Source organism: Buteo buteo, chromosome Z (assembly GCF_964188355.1).
Source record: "Buteo buteo chromosome Z, bButBut1.hap1.1, whole genome shotgun sequence".
Classification (NCBI taxonomy): Eukaryota; Metazoa; Chordata; class Aves; order Accipitriformes; family Accipitridae; genus Buteo; species Buteo buteo.
The window spans coordinates 81527052-81547920 of record NC_134204.1 but is presented as its reverse complement, the minus strand read 5'-3'; the positions used below and the strand labels follow the sequence as shown (position 1 = coordinate 81547920).

General features: G+C 37.7%; 1 protein-coding gene across 6 annotated transcripts in view; it reads right to left on the bottom strand.

The window, feature by feature from the left end:
* XRCC4 (X-ray repair cross complementing 4) overlaps positions 1-20869 on the bottom strand; it is a 181532-nt gene that overhangs the window by 94630 nt on the left and 66033 nt on the right. For all 6 annotated transcript variants that reach the window (XM_075021427.1, XM_075021425.1, XM_075021426.1 and 3 more), the window contains 3 exons: positions 7974-8140; positions 1919-2080; positions 1226-1329 (listed from right to left, as the gene is read on the bottom strand). In XM_075021427.1, the coding sequence (XP_074877528.1) occupies positions 1226-1329; positions 1919-2080; positions 7974-8140 (433 nt within the window). The remainder of the gene's footprint in view (positions 1-1225; positions 1330-1918; positions 2081-7973; positions 8141-20869) is intronic.

Below are 20869 nucleotides of genomic sequence, written 5' to 3'. Positions count from 1 at the left end.
CACTGATCAGTCCAGTCCATCATGATTGCCTGAGTAGGGCAGTGGGGGCTTGTTTTTATTTTTAAATATATACATCTGTCTGAAAACTCTCACTGTGCTAATTAAGTCCTACTGAATCTAGCAAAAAGAATCAACAGCTTCCACTCCCCTTGCCTTTTCACTAAATGTGAAGTATTTCGCCTCATATTGTCTGAACTGATCAAATACCACTTGAAAGCAAAGATTTCTGAACTGAAGAGCATAGTACAATACAAAATAATTTCTTTCTGCAATGGCAAATTTCTAAATCTGTCTGAAGCTCTGCCTACTTTATATTATATTATAAAGTCCTCAACAAACAGGCTCATATGAGTTACAAAGCTGAATACCACTGGTATCAAGGCCTTGAACACTTCTGGTTCCCAGTATGCACAGTAAACAGTTGTAACGAGTTATTCTCTTGAGTACCTTTACCTGTGGTGGAAACAGAAAGCTCCAGTAAGAGAATCCATAGCAAACTTTGCAGACCTGATGGGAAGTTTACAATAGCTATATGCAAGTGTCAATGCAGTTTTAAAACTTCAATAGCATTTGTCCTGCATATTCCTACTAGCTTGCCAAAATATGCCAAAATTTATATGATTCACAGTTAAGTATCTTGTATTGTAGTATGGACAGTTGCTGTATCCCACACACTTTACAAGTCTCTAGTCCTGGAAAAATTAGCCAAATTAAGTTTCATGAGCACCTTCATGAGGCCAGAAATTCACTGACAAATTAAAATTAATTCTGCTATAAATACATTTTTATTCTATTTATGCACATGGGTCTTTTTATAGCCATTAAACCTCCTCTCTTTCCCCTTTTTAAAGGCTACTGAAACTGTCAGGAACTACATTTTACATTTTAGCAATCATTGCATACACATCATGACTCCTAGAATTTAAAATGGAATTGTTGATGCTTCAGATACTGTTGGACTGTCATTAGTTCTGCAAAGTATGTAATTTGTCATTTTGGAAGAAATGACAGTACATTCACTTGTGCAACATGCTTTTAAACTTCCTCTCTCTAATTTAAAAATGCCAGTATTATACTGTGCTTCAAGAGAGATATTTTTAAGGCTTGCAGGTTGGCTTGTCACAGAGCAATTTGTCAGGTAGTATTTTGTCTTCATTAAGGTTTATTCACATAAAGTGATTGGCCTGTCTCTGATATTCCCCAAAGACAATACATTCTGTCTTACCTGATGGTAATGAGGCCTGTGTTAAATTTTCACTTTCCTCATCAGTGTTGCCATCATAGTCATTTTCTCTCCCTGTAGCCATCTGAGTGGTGGCTATGCTAACCCTAGTGGGAAAAAAAAAAAAAAAAAGGAAAAAAAAAATCACATTTTTGCCATCTATTATTTCTGCAAAGAATTTATAATTATTAGGAAATGCAAGCTGATACACATCAACATAGAGTCCCCATGCTGAACAGCTTAGCGCATTCATATACAAGGACAGACAAAAAAAGGTAAGTTAAGATATAAAAAAGCAGGACAAAAATAGCAAACAAATTAAGCTGTGTTGTAGCATTAGAATAATTAATCTTCTCGGGATATTTTTGAAATAAAAAGCACATAAAAACATTTCAATTTAGGTATTTTTGTTTCCCAAAGGACAAACGGAATGAAAGAATTCAGGGACAATGCACATGAAAGTACCAACTATGGAAATGGCAGGGACATACTCTCATTGGAAAATCAACTGCAGCCCAACAGAAAAAAAAAGAGGACAGATTCATTGAATATTTAGCTCTTGGCTACAGCATCCAAAGCAATATGCTGCTCTTTGCAGTGATGACACAAAGAATCCTCTGCTTTCATGACTAACAGTATTGTTTTGGATAACCAAGCACTTAGCCAGGAAGAACTGTCAGAAAAATTAAGAAATACCTTGTACATTTGGCACCTACTGCAGATTCTTTAGCTTCTTTAGCTTCATTCAACAACTTCTGTAAGTTTCTTATCTTTGCCTTCTTCTCATTCAGCACCAAAATAAACCTGTTATAAAGATCTGCCTCTAGTTCTTCTTTAGCTTCCACACATTTTTCCAGCCTACAATGTAAAATTAACTGTTACACTATTTCTTTTTAAAATTCTGTGTTTCCTGGAAGAAAATTCTGTAGTGAGGCCAACCTTCCTATTACAGGAATCCCCATACCAAACCACGCATGACTAGTCCAGCATCTTGTGTCTGAAATACGCCAGAAGAAGCATTTTTCCACAGACAAGTGCAATGAACTTTGCTAGCAGAAGGGGAAGTTGCCAAGGGGAAAATTTTCTCTTCATGCTTTTTTTTGATAGGTTCTTGCACACGTGCAGCTGAGACAACTACAATTCAAATAGGTAAGTGTTCTTTAGTTTCAATGCTCAATTCACCATAGTGGGCATACCTTAGCAGAATACACATAATGAGATTACACATAGATATGATTAAGCTTGACGTGTCCAAGATCTGGGCCACACACTCTGACTTGAAATGTATTTGAACAGGAACAAAAAAAAAAGAAACAAGAAACAAGCAGCTCCCCTCCAACGTGGGTTGAGATGACCACCAAATACTTTGGGCAACTGGGACAGCTCCAGAACTTTTTCCTTGCCAGGACTCCCTGGGCAGATGTGGGTGATACAGACCTTTGCCTGACCATTTTCCACCAACAGCCTTGCATGTCTTGTTCCAGTGAGCTGGCAAGGTACAGAAACCAGTTCCTGGCAAAGCTCAACAGGACATTGCAGCAAAACCTGATGGCAACTGTAATCCCTTACAGGCATTCAGACAAATTCAATGCTAGTAACTCTAGTGCTGTGGACTCCATTTCGAATTACACAGATACAGAGATGAGATCCAAGAGCACTTGCAGCCACCACTAGACAGATTTTTTTTTTTTCCCCTGAACCAATCACAATTACTTGGTAGAGGACTAAACACTTCAAATATATATAAAAATGTTTTAAAAGCTCTTAATATCCTCAGAGTAAAATATCATTCAGGTTTTTAAAGATTTAATGTGCATCTGTAGGTAGGTTAATGTCAGTAAAATGAAGCACAATGGAAATATAAAATTAAGAATATGGATGTATACTGTCTCATAAGCAAAGCAAAACTGGAATATAAGCAAACATGAGCACAATAAATGAAGTGACTTATAGCAAATGCAATCCTGTATTTACTTCTTGTACATCTTAACTTCTTAGTCCTTGCGTTGAACCACAAACATTTTAATAGCTGTGTTCATAACAAGCAAATAAACATCTTGATAACCTTATTGATCATGGTGACTACAGTATTATAGCAAATAGTCATAACTTATAAACAACATTCTTTTCACCAATCTGTACAAGGTTGGTAAAAAAGTTTAGGCAGCTTCCTTTGTTATTAAACCCAAACACATAAGAGATTTTAAAAAATATTATTTATAAGGTAAGAAATTTCAACAGACTTCCTCTATAAATACTAATTATTTTGTTCATAGATGAAAACCATAGATGATGTAAGAAGGAAGACAATAGAAAATAATCTCATAAAGCATTAAGTCTACTGTGCAATGCTTTAGGGATATGCTTGATAGTTGATAAATAATTCATCTAATTTAAATGCAAATAGCAGAACATCATTACCATATAGATCGGTTCAATAATTCCTAAATGAAAGATCATATGTACTAATCAACTACCAGGAGACTTTCCACTTACAAAAGAGAAGTTAACTGTTTAGTGGGGAACAAACAGACAATTCACAAAGAATTGTAAACCCTAATACAGGGTCCAGAAGTGCCTGAACATACTTGAAATTAATTACATGTGTATATATAAAAATGGAAAACAAGGATTTTGTGTGAAATACAGTAATGCTGTCTGTATCAAATCCTACAGCAAAGTCCCCTCTCCCCCACACAAATCGATATGAACTAAAGAAAGCGTGTACTACGGTGCCTTTAGTTTGCCAATGGACTGGTTTTTGTCAGAGCAGCTGAGGTTGGTTTTAATAGTTAAATCCAGACATTTTGCTGACTTGGCCAAAAAGGTGTCATATAAGATAACTTCAGTGAGGCACTTGAATCCTGCAAAGGCATGCACTGATGAAAATCCACATAACTGTAACTCTAAATGAAGTAAAGCTGATGCTGCCTGGACATTAAGAAGCACAGTATAAGAATTTATTGCAAGACTAGCCAATTTCTTCAGCTTCTGGAGTGAAATACTAGCATCTCGAAACATACATACTGACTATATGCATAGATTATAATATTAACTCTAGCCTGTAGGCAAAATCAATTAGTAGTATGCAATCAGTTAATCTTACATGATTGTCTTCATTTACATAAACACCTTTTTTGATTTTTTCCTGTTGTTTAAAGTGATCCATATATAAATACATTCTCCAGACGTACGTATGACATTCATTTGGCCTAACATTCAATCAGTGTAAAATAGTATTACATTAATGCTATATTTGCAAGTTATGAGCCTTTACAAATGTACTATTATATGGCATATAATGATACTTAGAAACAGCATAGTAAAAAGCAACCGTTCTCTGCTGCGTGGGAACAGGGATACATTAATAATGCAGAACGTATCTGTTTGTGGGGTGGCCCTGGCTGTAGCTCTGCATAGCCTTTAGGACTCACTCAGGCATGCATTACCTGAATTACATGACCACTAAGCAAATCTGGCTGGGTTTCATTGCAATACCTCGTTGGTTACAAATACAAACTTTAATTGCAATTCATTACATGCTTGTGCCTGTATGTGAGTTGTCTCACTAAAATACCATCTCCCCAGGCCAAATAAAGAAGTTGCTCACCTCAAAGACAACTTTCAAGTACAATGAAAATAAATGGAATTTAATGGTTAGAATGATGTAAGTCTTATTTGCACGTGTTTTCTGATTTCTGCATTCTTAGATGTCTCTGTTATGTAAGTGCAATGCTTTTAATGTGCCAGACACCCAAGTTGACTGCCATTAAAAAGCTTGCACAGCCCACTGAAAGCAGCTAGTATTAGGAATGGTTACAATCAGTAATTGAGAAAATAAGGTAACTGTCCAGTTCTTAAGTGCTGCCTAAATGTAGAGCAATCACACATGCTTCATAGAGGTTAATGTGAACTATGTAACTTAATGGCATTTATACATTTTCCACACTCCAACAGTAGAAAGAAAAAATTCAACATCTCTACTATTCATCCTTGTCCTCATGCTTTAAAATAATTGCTGGTCTTACAGAATCGCTCTATTACATTTCAGATTCACCCTTCCCCCAACATTGGCAATGGTATTGAATCTTGATGAGCTAATGCTGAAGAGTCAGTTTCAAGCACCAAACTACCTAGCCTGCATTTTTATAAGCTATCTGTGGTTTAAATATACTGTCACTATAGTTGACCACAACACAAATTAGCAGCTATTTTTGGCTTGTCTACACTAATTTTAGATGTTTGATACAAAATACACACCATACCCAAATCAGAACTTTAACTTGAGTTTTATTGGCCAAGAAATTGTTTTGCTACAGATTATTATTACTTTACCTTTACCATCTTAATTACCTATATGAAATAAAAACAATAGCTATTCTGCTCTGGTATTTTAACTCAACCATTCCTGAGATGCGCACGCATACACACACACACTCACCCCCAGGCAAACACAGCATTTTCAGAATAATAATTTCGAAAATTTCCTTAGCCTCTCTATTTAGATCTTGCCAGACAGTGTCTTAGTCATTTTTATTTTATGTTTTCAGATCAAGTGCTGAACGGTCCAGCTAGCCAATAACTCCCATACTGATGTCACCTACATATGGGTCATTTCCTGAAAGCAGGGAATTTTTCAGCCAGGTAAATTCCTACACTTAGGTCATCACAATAAGCAAGATGATAGGGAGCTACATCTTCAACCAGAAACACTCCCAACACCTCAGATGCTGCACAGCTTAGACTAGAGTGCATAGGCAATTTAACAATTAATTTGACCATGCAGGGGATTTCTCTTCAAAGGGATCTTTGGCCTGCTCCTGCCTTTCGCCTGTATGCGAACCTGAATTTCAGAAGGAAGCGGCAGGAGTCAGTTCTGTAGCTGGCACAGGGCTGCCAGCAGCAAGCTCTTGACAGCTGGGCGGACTATCTCACATCACGGTGAGGCAATAGCCAGCAGCAGATCGGGGCTGCTATTCTGCCTACAGATTGCTCACTAGGCAAATTTAGCCTCCTGAATGAAACTTCCTTGCCATTTTGCAGACCGAATGGAAAGCAGAACAAGTTTAGACCTCAAGAGACCCCAGACAGCTACAGGGCAAAGCTGCTGAGCTGAGCTCACAAAACCTTCATGATGGTCAACAAAATTAGAGTAGGGAAATGGAAAGAGGATGATTGAATTATTCCATCCAGTGCCCCATGCTTAAAATGAACAAACGCAGCTCTTGGAAGTCTGCATGCTATGTTTTAATTCTAATGAGGTCCTGAAGAGAGATTTTAAGCAAAGGGAACTGCAGGGGCTGAAACTCTGGAGCTGATGTGCCTTAGCTTCAGGCAAAGAGGGAGCACAATTCGCAACATCATGTGCTTTATTTGATGTTTTACCACTCAACACCGCAAGTGATACAGAATGCGAAGCCTGAAATCCTGTCTCCTGAACAAAGACAGGCAAAGCTTTTGTTCAGGTCCAAGAAACTCACAACACTAGGTCCAGCATTTGGAGCCAAAAGAGCAAAGAGAGACACAGCACGGTAGACTAGGCTGTGGCAAAAAGAATTAAAAAAAACAAAACCAAACAAACCCAAACAAAAAAAAAACCAATCCTGTTTGGATGCAAATAATTTTTACTCTCCATTTAGCAGACATGGCCAAAGTTTGGTGACCATACAACTTGCAATATTTATTTTGAAAAATCATGTTTCAGCTGTTCAAAATATAAACATAATAAAGAAAACCACCAGGTTTCGAAGCTTGAATACACTGCTTCTGAGAGCAAAGGCTGTGAGGCTACTGTGATTTTTTTTTTTTTTCTTTGGGGTTACTCTTTAAAAGTGCCACACCACCATGGAAATTGATACAAGCACTAACGCTTATTACACATTAGCGTGTAATGCAGTACAGCATACTGGTTACACAATACGCTATTGTTCAATAAACTGTTAAGCAGTAAAACACTACTTAGGAAGGCCATATGCTTGTCAGGGAGATTGTCAGGAGAAACTGTTACTCATTTTAATGAGAAGGAAACAAAACTAACTCCTCCCAAAAGTTCGGTCTCTTTTTCAGGGTAAATTAATGCCAATTAGCTACATTCTTTCATCAATCTTCCTAAATGTGTTTTTTTTCAGATAAAGCTATAGAAAATCAAGATAAATCTCTGACTTGTATGTGCTAAGTGTTTTATGCCAATTGAAATAAGCATAGATTACTTCACTACAGAGTGCAGTGGCAGACAATTCAGATCATAAATGCAATGGCAATTATAAAAATCTCTTGTAAAATAATGTTACTTTTTCATATAACAACATACTTGTTTTCCAATTCTGGCTGCTTTGACAAGGCAAACAGATTAAAGTGATGGCCATTTATTTCCCACTCAAAAATGTAGACAATTTAAACTGCTAGTCCTAAGAATTATAGGAAATAGTGGAAATGAAAAGGCTTCCTGAAGAAAGTGGAGAGGATTCTACAGAAAAAAGGTATTTTTTTTAATTTTTTTTTTTAACTTCATAAAGCTAAAACCAGCTTTTATTGCAAAGTTTGTAATACCAGTTGTATCTTTGACATAGGAAGGAGATTCACAACTACATGGGCTGTAGATAACTGGGCTCAAAACACTTGTTAAGAGAAGGAAAATATATGTGCCTTTCTGTATACGACTTCAAAAGTGCTCATCAGTAAAGCCTGCACTGACAGTATAAGTGTTTGTAAGTTTCTCAAGTATCACCTGCAAATGCACTTTTAAACTTACAGCTTCTCCATGTTGCTCCAGCTGCTGAAGAGCCTTTCGTTTTCTTTTTGCAGATGCTCGTTTTTCGCATGCAGTCTTCCCAGGCAGTCCAGACAGTAACCAATCAGCTCCTTAACCACCTCTGCCGGACTCAAAACTTTCTGTAGTTTCAGAGATCCAAGTCTAAACTAGGACACAAGGAAAGAATGAGTTACTTCATCTGTACTAGAAAGATCACAAAACCTCACTCCAATAAATTTGAATACATACTTAATAAATATAAGAAATACCTTACAGTCCTCCAGTTCAAAGTGATATAATAAATTTGTCACAAGAATAATTGTGGAATATGTGAAATAATCTCCATGCCAATTATTTATGCAGCTAACATGTCTTAATGGTCACCTGTCATTCAATAGGCACAGGACGTAAGCACTGACATACTTTCTAATGGGCAGAAAAAGAGATGCCACGCAGCTAGCGTAACATGATATAGGAACAGCCTGCTCTTGTACAGCTCAGAGGAGGTCAGCAGTATAAAGGTGCAACCACAGGTTTTATTTAAAAGGCATTTTTGATATAATGCATAACGACAGAAACTGAAAAACTAACGGTATTGCTAACATGTTCTTGCCATCTGCCCAATTCTGGTACCCACAGCAGCAATACAACCACATAAACATTACTGATAAAACAAATGAACATTAATGACTTTTGATTTAAAGTAGCACTACAAATGCCTCTCAATAATGCTTGCATGCACCTGATGGATGAAAACTAGTCGGCAAGTTTTCCCCTTTAGGGCTCAGACAGCAAGTTCTTAATTACAAAAGGAGTCGTTCAATTAAATAGGTATCCTCAATAATTCAATGAGATTAAAGGATAGCCTCTATAACAAATAGTTCTATTTCTTCAGCAATGGGGATGTCACACAGGTTATACAAGATCTCTGAACAGATTTGTTCTGCCTGGTCTGGCAGAAACAACAGAAAACTGTTGTTTCTATTATGTTAAAGGAGAAATAGCTCAGCCATACATACAAAACAGTATCAGCTAAACTATAAATGCGCAAAGCTGGATGAAGATACAAAAATATTCAACATGACAGTTTGAGGCAATTGAAGAAGCGTATTAAGGCTCCTTGAAAAGGGTCGCACACATTACCTTAAGAGAAGCAAACCAGAAATGAAGGACCTGACTTTGGTGCTGTGGTGTGGGTAAATGATGGAGAATCTGAACTACCGTAAGGTACACTTCTGCAGCTGATACAGAAGCCATAGGGGGGCTTTTCTGACGCTCTCTATATCTAGAAGCACCACCATTTGCCTGGTTTGACAAAAAAAAATAGTTGAGGGAGCAGATCCTAAGAAAAGCAGCATGGATTGGATGACACAATCTAGACTTTGGCCAGCTTAAACTACAGCAGAAGCAGATTTTTCAGAAAGAGGCACCAAAATGACTTGGCTTTGATTGGAAATGCCTGCAGAAATGTCAAGTTGGTAAGGGGTACGTGGAGGGAGAAGGGATCCTCTCTCACATCTTGTAATTACTAAAAGGATTGACACAACTGTTGTACCATTTCCCTATGAATAGAACTATTACTCATCTTTCAACTTGAATACATGGCAATAACATCTTTACAAAAAAAACCAAACCAAAACAAACAAACAAAAAGGTGGTACATGCTAGGGAAGGGTTCAGTCTGTGTCCTGGTACCTCACCTATTAAAATCAGAAATGCCATTTCATTCATTTTTCTCCTCAATTTAGTTCATTTTACTTGGGAGGGCATGGCAAATCACTAAATAAAAGACATTCATAAAAAAAAAGTGTAGCATTTGTTAACACTTTTTAAAAAGTGAAGCTTATCACTGCTATACATAAGGTTTTGCTGAAAAAGGCCTTGTAAAAATTGCTTATAAAGATTTTAAAGGCATTGTTTGAAACAAATAACAGTCCTCCAACTTAAATATTTTATCTGTGAAAGTCTCTACAACACAATACCATCACAAGCTCCTTCACCAAGGTTAATTTATCAGAAAATGTGGCAAACCCAAACATTTAATTTCAAATTAGCCACTGATCTTTCTTCCAAATTCACATGTACTGTCTCTGGCATGTTGTTTTCCTTTAGCTTATATACATCTGATGGCTAAAGATGAAAAGATGCATTTAATCTATTTTTGGAAATTAGATTACATTATCAGTAACCCACAGAGTGACGTGTATTCCCTGGGTATCACACTTGGCTGTTTGACAGCATTAACAGAGATGGACATTTGCGTAAAGGAAACTGTTTTTCATCACTTGCAAGCCACCACCATACTATACGGATAAAGAATTCATGCCACACTTGAATACTAACCGGAGAGATAGAGAAGCACAGTAGCACAGATAAATAGCAACACAATCTTCTACTTATACTGTGGAGGAAATAGCAAGAAAAGGAGATACTTTTGTCTTACGCTTTTAATATAATCAACCGAGATAAGGTACAGGCAAATATGTTTAATTAGGACAAATAAGCATTGCCCATTACAGTTTACTCAGCACAAAAGAATGAAATATGAATAACCCTAAAACAGGTTAAAGTGAATAACAATAGATTTCAGCTGAAAGCCTGGTTCCACTCACAAATCAAAATCATGCCAAACACACAACAGACATTACAAAAGCAATTGTAATTATAAACAAACACCAGTTCAGCCTCTTTCTTAAATATATTACATAAACCGATACTGCTAGCACAATGTGGAGTTTTGAAACTGCAAAATACATCCTTATCTTCACGGAGCTCTGCCATGAAAGTATTTCTGAAGATATGTAAGAAAAAACAAAGTCCTTCTTTTTATAAAAAAAGCAGATACACTGAAAGGAATCAAACCAGGCTTTTGGGCATGCTACCTTTTTTGATGAATTCTCAAGATGGAGATGGGGAGACGACACGCTGCAAAGAGCAGAGCAAGAAATGCATGCCAGCCTGACGAGCCACTGCTAACGTGGGAGCCAACAGAGAGGAGGTGCTGCACAGATTTGCCACACTGGTACAGGGACACAATGAATTTGGTTGGCCATCTTTTTAGCTGTTCATTTCAAAGTCCGACACAGTAACAGTTAGACTTTCATTCAGTCTTTGTATAAAGCAATTGACTGTTATGTACTGCCTTAACACTAAACTTCACTGTACTGTTTTCTGTGTCTTATACACTGTAATCTGTGGACCATTTCTAGGAGGCCCGCTAAAGGTAAGCAAAGCAAGCCCATCACCAGGAGCCTTAAATTTATTAGGCAGGTGCTCATGTATCCACAGGGGGGAAAAAAAAAAATCATAAGGCTTCTGCACCTTTCCACCCCACCCTCCTCATCTAATCTTAATTTTGGATAGTCATAGGAGCACATTATCTGGGTTACATTGCAGCTATCTTCAGCAGCTCAGTGCAGAAAAACATGAGACATTTAGATAGAGCCTAATTAAGCCAAAAGTAATGTGATACTGGATATGCGGTTTTGTTTTGCCTCCTGCACACACAGTATTACACAAAGTGTACCAAAAAGCCTTCTTAGGCTGTTTCTTCAACATGAAATTATTTCTTACAACAAGCTATTACACCACCTATTTAACAAACAGACATGTTAGCACTAACAATAGTAACATTGTTATCTGAGCAAATTACAACTGATGGGCATTCGCCCCTGTAAAGAGCCCAGGGCTGAGAAACTGATAAGCCATAAAGGCAGCCAGATCCATTTCATTTCCAAAGCATCAAGGCAAAGCATGAGCCATTCGTAAAATAACATAAAGAAAATGAAATCTCAGGACAGTTTTGCTCTGGAGTCCTGCTGGCATCCCAAATTGGAAAGCAAACTGGTAAAAGAGCAGCTGCACAAAATAGCGCAATTTTAGATCCAAGTATTCTGAATTTGGGACAGACACGTAATTTGCAGCACTGATTAAGACAGAATTCTATTAAAATTAAATGGAGGGGGGGGGGGATCATAAAAAAGGAGCTATTAGTTTTTTCACATATTGCTTAGTTTTTGCTTGCAAATAAACCAAGAAATAGTCCCAGTTATTTGTCCTTCATCACCAAAACCACAGTACTGAAACTGGAAACAGTACCAGGAAGGTTCGGTAGAAGTGGTTAAAGATCAGGATACCATAAGAAACATTTAACTGAGTGACATATCAAGATAAATAGATCTTGCTTACTGCATGAGTGAAAGCTCAACATTAACACTTCACTAAGCTAATTTTACATAGAACATGTCTATGATTTGGATCATGTTTCCAAGGTGAGCCTCATTTTGTAAATTCCTGCACATTGCCGCTCTCTAGATCAATTTATATTTCTTTCCATTCTTCCAGCTGCTGTAGCTCACTAGCTTCGTATCATCTGCAGATGTAATTAATGTGCTTTCTACTTCCTCTCTCAGATCATTCAAGAAAATGCTATGTAAAACAGTGAAGCACTAAACACTTCATTTATACAGAGAATGAGCAGATCTGCTAGAGGTCTCAGTGGACAATAGACTGTGACTGATAATACTGCTCCTCTTCAATATCTGTTTTACTGTTTGTTGGGATTTTTTTTTAATTTGCTTTTTTAAAGACACATGAAGATGAATACAGAACCATTTAGAAAGTTGTGTTCCCTTAATCAGAAATCACACTCAGAATTTATCCATTAGACCAGTATTTTAAGTTTAGAAATAAAAACAAGAATTAGAAGCTTATGACAAACTGTCATTTTCCCATCACCTCTAATCCTGCCTACTGTTTTGTCACCTACCGATGAAGAAAGAAGTAATCTCAAGCATAAGACAGATAATATTTTGGAAGTAAACTGAAAAGCTTCTCAAGTAATTTTCTTCTTGTTACTGATGTTTACAGGAAGATGCTTCACATAGGAAAAAAAACTCATTAAAATATAAGCCAACACATTTTTTCATGGAAAGTTCTAAAGCTACATGAGAATTATTTTATTCTATAGAGATAGTGGATTTCAATTTTACATTAAAATAATACATATATGCTATATAATCTTTGCATTACTACATTCCGCTAGAAATGAGAGTTATCACATGTAAGGCAATAAGTATCAAAGTTTATGCACTGAAAGAAGCAGCCATTTACACAGCAATGCCTGAATGGTCTCTCTTCTGAAGCAGAATCTGAAGCTAGATACTAACAGTGAGCTAATTTCCAATAACAACAATTTTTCATTATGACATATTAGTCCATAAGAAAAAAAAAAATGCTGGAAACTCTCATTGCTTCTGCATTGCTGGCCATGGTTTCTCTCTGTATTACTTAAGTATCCTGACAATCCTTTCTAACAATATTTGTTATCCAAAATATATTTAAGGAATTCCATACTTCCACAAGATAGAAAACAATATTTATTTAGACAGACAGATTTTGTCCTTTCTTGTCCTGGCAGGCTATAACAGCTATATAGTGTGGCTCTCTATCTTTTATTTATATTAAATACTTAAATCCTAACCTACAATATTTTGTTTCTTCCTTCTCTATTTTGAAAAGGAATTAACAAATAATTTTCACAGAAAGTACACTTACAGATACTTTGGTCTGATTTTGAAATGAAAATATTCCTAGTGTGTGAACTAATGCATAGTTTTAATTGTACGAATCAACCTACAGTTTGTAACAGAATCATCTCTAACTCACCTCACTCATCTACCACTTTTCCTACCCCTTTGGAGTAGGACTCAGAGATCTTTCTGCTCTGCTTCTAATCATAGTATTTCAAACTGTGTGAACAATCAGCTGGGTCAGCACAGTTAGTAACATCTACATCCTTGCAGACAGATGCTGCCTGCTGCAAGGTATTGTCTAAGCAAAGGTCCTTTCACCAGGAAAATATTAATGAAGAATTTGAGGGGGGGGAAGTTCTATAGCAGCCCACCAGCATGCAGCAGCTGCGTAGTCCCTTCTCTGTCTTCATCAAGACCCACAGTTTGTAACAGCAGATGTGACCCCTGCGTTGAAGCAGGAAAGCCCTGAAGACCCACAAAACAACGGATCCTTTTGTCATTGCCCTATCCTGAGCATCTCTCAACACCTCTCCTACACTAACAGGGAGCTACACTGGAAGGGGTGTTTCTGCGATAGAGCTCAGTCTTACCGTAGCTTGGTTTTTCCATCCTGCCTATTAGCGCCAGTTCAACTGGGTCTTTGGGAACTAGGGAGGATCGAGAAGCAATCAGGGTGTTTTTTATTAATAAAAAACCCACAGTCTGAAACCATATGTTTTCAATACTTAAAAAGCCATCTTAATAATCTCAAGAGCCAAACCAAAACAAATGCTTTACTCACTTATTTTTCAACACTTGCACAAATTTATACCTAGAAAAACTTACTAGGACAAGATATTAAAAGCCATCAGTTAAACTATGCTGAAGTCACCTACTGATGACCTTGCCTATGGCTGGTACTCCAAGTAAATTCTTTACTACAGAGTTAGAGATTAGCCATAATGTACAGGACAACACTGAATGTTAACATCTATTCAAAAGTAAGATGTCCCTTTCATGCTTGCATTACAATAGGCTGTGTAAGATACAGCAGCTTTCGTTTCTCACTGAGAGTTGGAACTCTTGTAAGACACACAGGCTGTGATTTCTACAATCACCCTTGCTACTGCTGCTTAAATATCAGCTACCTCTTCCACTTCACATATGCACGGAATCTGAACTAAGATAGAATCAATACTTTGATAAAAATAAGTTTTCACCATGAAAAAACCTATGATTTAAAAAGAGGAAAATGTTAATTAAAATTCATGTACAGGGTTAAAGAATATGACCTACAAATGAATGATGCTGACACTTATACAAAGAAAGTATTGTTACAAGCTTGAATCTGGAAAGCATTATACCATTTTTATTTCTTAAGTCAATCAGTGAGTGGTCTTGATTTTTTAAAGCTGTGCCACTATTATCTCCAGGGAAATCATTCAACAGTAACCATGACATCCCTGGGTGTGGTAATAAAATGAGTACACTAGACTTGCACAATACAGTGATGACAATGTGAATGCAGAAGTTGCTTTTGTAACAGCAAACTCTAGGAAGCTAGAAAAATCACAAAGTACCATGGAAGCCAAGAAATCTTGCCGGTTACATCAGTCAGTATAAAAATATTATCACCAATTACAAAAACCAAGTTTAAGATAAAAATCCTGCCTTTCTTCACTCTTGCCTTTCCCTCCTGAAAGGTTATTTATGAGAAAAGTATTACTTCATCCTCGAAAAAAGAGTATCTTCCTTCTTGACAAAGGCATTACATCTATTCTAGGGCAAAACAGCTGACATAAGTGATTGCTATTTTTCTCAGGTTTCTACTACATACTGCAGAAACCTTCCACATAAACTGCCATTATGTTAGCTCCACATCAACTGATGAAATTCCATGTGGTTTCACTATTTTGTATGGCAGGGGTTCCCAAATATTTTGTAGACTGCTTTGCTCTTTCTCACACCCTCAAACCCACACATTCATGGCACTGTGGCCCCCTTAACAGTTGCAGTGCAAAGAGGCTACATCTTTACAGTAAACTAAGCAGACATTGGGAACATCGCCAGGTACTAGAATACACTAGTATTATATATGTCTAAGCACTAGAATGGCCACAGCATGTCCTAGGCCCATGCCAGCGGCCACCCCACCAAACACTTTGCAGGCACATTGCAGAAGTTGGAGCACCCCAGCGACCTCTCCCAAGAGGCAGCTTGCATGCAGCCAACCTCTTCTGGAGGCTGAGAGAGTTTAATAGCATGGACATAGACTGTCCCCCACCAGCTGGTCTCTGTGCCTGGGAACATTCCCAGGAAATTTTAATTTACTGGTGTAGAGGCAACCACAGTAGTCCCTGGAATACTGCTTTAACAGGTTTGCAGCAGAAGCCACTGCCTTTTACCACATTAAGAAAGAGCAAGGCACACTGCAGGAGGAGGTCTCGGATATCCCTGTTGGTGGAATACCTGGATCCTGGGGAAAGAGGTAGAAATAAGGCTGAAGAAGGCTCTGCCACTTACAAGTTATTCCATCCATCCCTCATCAAGCTGTACACTGCAGAGTGCACCGGACTGGAAGCAGGTTCCTATCCCGAAAGCTCTCATAGAGTCATTGATTGGGAGGGACCTCTGGAGGTCTCCAGTCTAACCTCCTGCCCAAAGCAGGGCCAGCTCAGAGGTCAGACCAGGTTGCTCAGGGCTTTATCCAGTTGGGTCTTGGAAACCTCCCAAACTCTAAAAACTGTTGCTCATGAGAGTACTTCATCCTCCAACCTTAAACCAACATGTATCAATGAGAACCAAATCGTATCTTTGTAAAAATGAGATATATTTCAAAAAAAGGCATGAACCAAGCAAAGTTACAGACCATTTGTGCTAAAGCCATGTTCATCTCTCAACGTGCTAAGCCACTGAAAGCTGCTAATTTTCTCCTCAATTTTCTTGACCACTACGCAACTGAATCACTTAAAGTTAGAAACACACTGAATACTAAAATGCACTGCAGCGGTATTACTCAGCACCTGTAATATTAGGTATTCCTTCCAATTCTTTTCCAATGGTAATCAGATAAAATGTTCCACTTCACTAAAATACCTGAGCAATTGGAGTAAAAAGGTCAAAGGCAAAGCTACAGAAAGATCAGGTGTCCTTGTTTCTTATTAGGATAACAAATATGGAATGGGCAACTATGCATTATAGTTCCACAAACAGTGACAACAGAGTCATGATTACGTAGAGAGCAAACAATTCAAGCAGTTTATTGAATTTGGGATGAAACTACTACTTCACCATGCAAAAACTGGCAGGTTTGCATTTTATGCATACATCTAAGCGCTTTATCTTCTTTTATGCTTCTCCTCTTTTATCATCCCCTTCTATACTTCAGGCAACACTCTCTGCTACCAGTCTGCCTCTGAAGTGAGTTTACAAAGACAACTGAAGCGGGACATCCTTAAAAGATCTTTTCTTCATCCTTTTCCTCGTTAATTCAAAGGCTTCAGGAATAATCAGATACTTTCCTACCTCACTGAGCAGCAAGCAGGTCTGTGAGCAATGGAACTACTGAAGGCTGGTTTCCTATGGTTGTTACTCTTGTGCTGGATCCCCTAATGTCCAAGAAGGTGAAAAATCCAGTCAAAGCTTTTCCCTTATTTAGTACATTCATAACTTCTTTCCCATGAGGATTTGCTAGTGTCTAATAATACAGTTGATCTCACTCCACAGTTTTTTCCAAAGCAGACATATGAATAGGGTCTCTCTTCTCCATCCAGCCACCTATTTCCATGAAACTAGCAGGAACCTGATATCTTTGAGACCTTTACTCCCGTCAAATCTGTTTGAAATTGGCCAGTAGTTTCAAAAGTTATTGGGGGGAAGGGGGAGGAGGTAAGACTGGCAGTCAGCAGAGGCACACAGCATGATCATATAAGCTTTGTTTCCTTAGAAAGCAGGGTAAAAGACTTGCACATTTTATTATTTTTAAAACTGCCCTAAATGAATTAGGAAATGAGCTTTACTTGGAGATCTAAACTTATTTTCTTCCTTGTTTTTCATGTAACTTATAGTGTGGCAATAATAGAATAGACTGTAGATATAACATCTGGATTCAGGTCTTGGCTTAAATACATGAAGAGTTCACAACTATGTTAATTTAGATTTCAGAAGGAAAGCCTAATAAGACAGCTTAAATCAGAATGCATTTCCTACAGGCTAAGAACAGAACATGGGGCATTACCATAAATCAACTGACACACAAACTTATCACACAGCAACTTACTTGTGTTTGAGGCTTGAGTCTCCCGAAAGTATGAAAGGATGCCTGCCAAGGATTTTTAATTTAATCTGCTGGCATTTTTTGTCAAATATTCTGCATTTATGTTCAGGTTTCCAACTCAAAAATTATGCCAGAACAAAGCTCATTTAAGGAAAATCTTTAAAGTAGGAGTGTGAAGCTTTTTCTGAACAGTTAATCACAAAGTATACACAGCATGAATGTGTAACACTGAAAAAAACCCCCATGCAACCCTTTTGATAACCTCCAGAAAAGTTTCTACAAATGTTATGAAAGGTAGATTCAAATAAATGTGCTTTTAGCAAAAATCTCCAAAATAAAAGCAAGGCTTGCAGGAGTGCTTGTGATATTACTGTCAGTAAAAGTTCCAAGGTAACAAAATATGAATGATTAATACTTCTAAGATTAAAAAAACACCACCACATTATGTGTTAGCTGCTGCATAATGGGAGTATTTTAAAACTACCTGTCAACTGATCATATTCCTACATGTGAAGCCCAGACTGCAACTTTTTTAAAAAACTTTAATAAAACATAACTGAAGTGTCTGGAGTAATAACTGTCAGATATGAAGACAACTTGTCTTGGGAGCTACTTCCCTTCAAACATTGACCTTTAGGTTTGGGAAGTAATGGAAACTATAAAGTGCTTCTTGAATACACCCTTGGAACTAACATGCCAACATTTTGCAGTAATTTAAGTCAGACTCCCCCTGAATATGCTGATGGTTAACAGCTCAATGATTGCACATAATCTTTTTGCTTGGAAAGTAAATGTATAACCACGTGAATAAGCATGAGATAATGCCTAGACCAAGGCAAAATATAAAAGTGTTCCCAACTAAGTACTACAAACAATTTTCCAGTGTGAGTAATAACACAGGATTCATTTAGAACAACCATTGACTGTTTTCAGGGTGGTTTTTTTACCCTTTGTTTACAACATCCTGAAAGGATGTTGACAGCCACTTGCTAAAGCCTTTAAGATCCAAATATCTGACTACTTAGTAAAAACTTAATTGAATGGAGTTATTTTATCCCACTCAAGAAAACAAGAGATGGAACATTTTCCTCTATAGTACTAAACTCACCTGTCAGAGCTACGTGGTGAGCATCTGCATACACTGTGCCCCACCCACAAACATGGAAATACTCAATGCAACACAAGATATATGTAGTGAATATGACAAATCTCCAGTAAAGCCAAAACTCTAAGCAGTTTAAGTACACAGAAGGACATAAACACTTCTGTAAATTACCAGGATATGAACAGCATATTTCCTTCCATGCGAGAGTCTAAAAGAAACAAACAAAAAAGCCAAACCCCTATTTCATGTAGAAAGAAAGAAGCACCAGCTCAGATTCAGGAATGTAATGCAGGTGAAATAAACTATATTGAGTTGTATCTATCTACAATTATGTCCCTTTTCTTACTGTTCAATTTCATTACCAGCAAGAGAGTTGCCTCATCCCCTCTAAGACTTAAATTACTCCACAGATATGCACAGAGTGAGATCCTAAACACAGAAGCTAAGTCCTTCTAGCCCTCCTCAGTGAACACCTCTTCTACCTTCAAACAGGAATCTACATTGTTGTAACTGCCTTCGTGACATCTTTATTTTATGTAAGCATTAAAAAAAAAAAAAATCAATTGAGTATAAAAAAAATAATAATCAAGAAGTATTTGCCTCTATTACTCTGTAAAAAACTGTCAGAGATGTAGAAATGTGACAACTAAAACTTGTTCTCGACTAAATGGACCTAAAATGCTCTAGTAATAGTAGGACAAATTTTTACAGCTAACAGAGATGTTCACTTTGCTGGGTGTGGTGGGTGGTGGTGGTACATTTTTTTCCCCCTTCTTCTGTCACAAGAATACTTCCTCCAACAACAGTGAAGTTTGTGACCACAGTGCCAGATGGTACTATCCTAACAAGGACCCACCAAGCAAACCCAATTCTTGCATGAAACTGTAACGCAAGGAAGACAGTTCAACCTTGAACCATTTATGGGTTCAGTAGCACCAGCAGCACATCTTTAACCCCAAACAGATGGGATGTATAATCCTTTGAGCCATTTTTCTCAAAACGACAGCAGGAACCATTGCGTGACTCCATTCTGAACTACAACTCCCAGCACAAAATTCCCAGCCTTCTACCCAATTTCCTTTGGATATCTGCATCTAAACAGAGGGATATAATGAAACAACAGCTGCAGATGACTTGGGAAATTAAGGAATTAAGATGCCATTATTAAAAGTCATTCTCTGTAACTGCTCTAGGCCAGTAGCAGTTCAACACCTAATACTTACACATAGGAATGATTTGGGAAAATATTGTATTTCACAGTGCCCAGGCTAAGTAACAGCTCACAGTATGTTTTGGCCTTGAAGGAAGATCTACAGACATTGAGGTGGTAGAATGTGTCCAAAGAGCGACAAACCAAACCTGGAGAGGGGCCTGGAGCACAAAGGGTTATGAGGAGTGTCTGAGGGAACTGGGGTTGTTTAGCCTGGAGAAGAGGAGGCTGAGGGGAGACCTTATTGCTTTCTACAGCTACCTGAAAGGGGGTTGTAACGAGGCGGGGGTCAGTCTCTTTTCCCAAGAAACAAGTGATGGGATGAGAGGAAATGGCCCCAAGTTGTGCCAAGGGAGGTTTAGATTGGATACTAGGAAAAATTTCTTCACCGAAAGGGTTGTCAAACACTGGAACAGGCTGCCCAGGGAAGTGGTGAAGTCACCATCCCTGGAGGTATTCAAAAGACATGTAGATGTGGCACTCAGGGACATGATTTAGTGGTGGACTTGGCAGTACTAGGTTAACAGTTGGACTCGATGTCCTTAAAGGTCTTCTCCAACCTAAATTATTCTATGAGTCTACAGCAACGCTATACTTCATTTCAGGATGTTAGTATTCAACTCTTCTTATTACACATATATTGTTTTGCTCCCAGGCTCCTTAAAGGAACAAATTAAAACACAGAAAAAAGGCTAGTCTATTTCTCAGAGGTTTTTCTAGAGTCAGAACAAAAGGGAATTTAATACAATCTTGTTTGTGTCATGTTTATGCTCTGGGCATGAAATTAAGGTT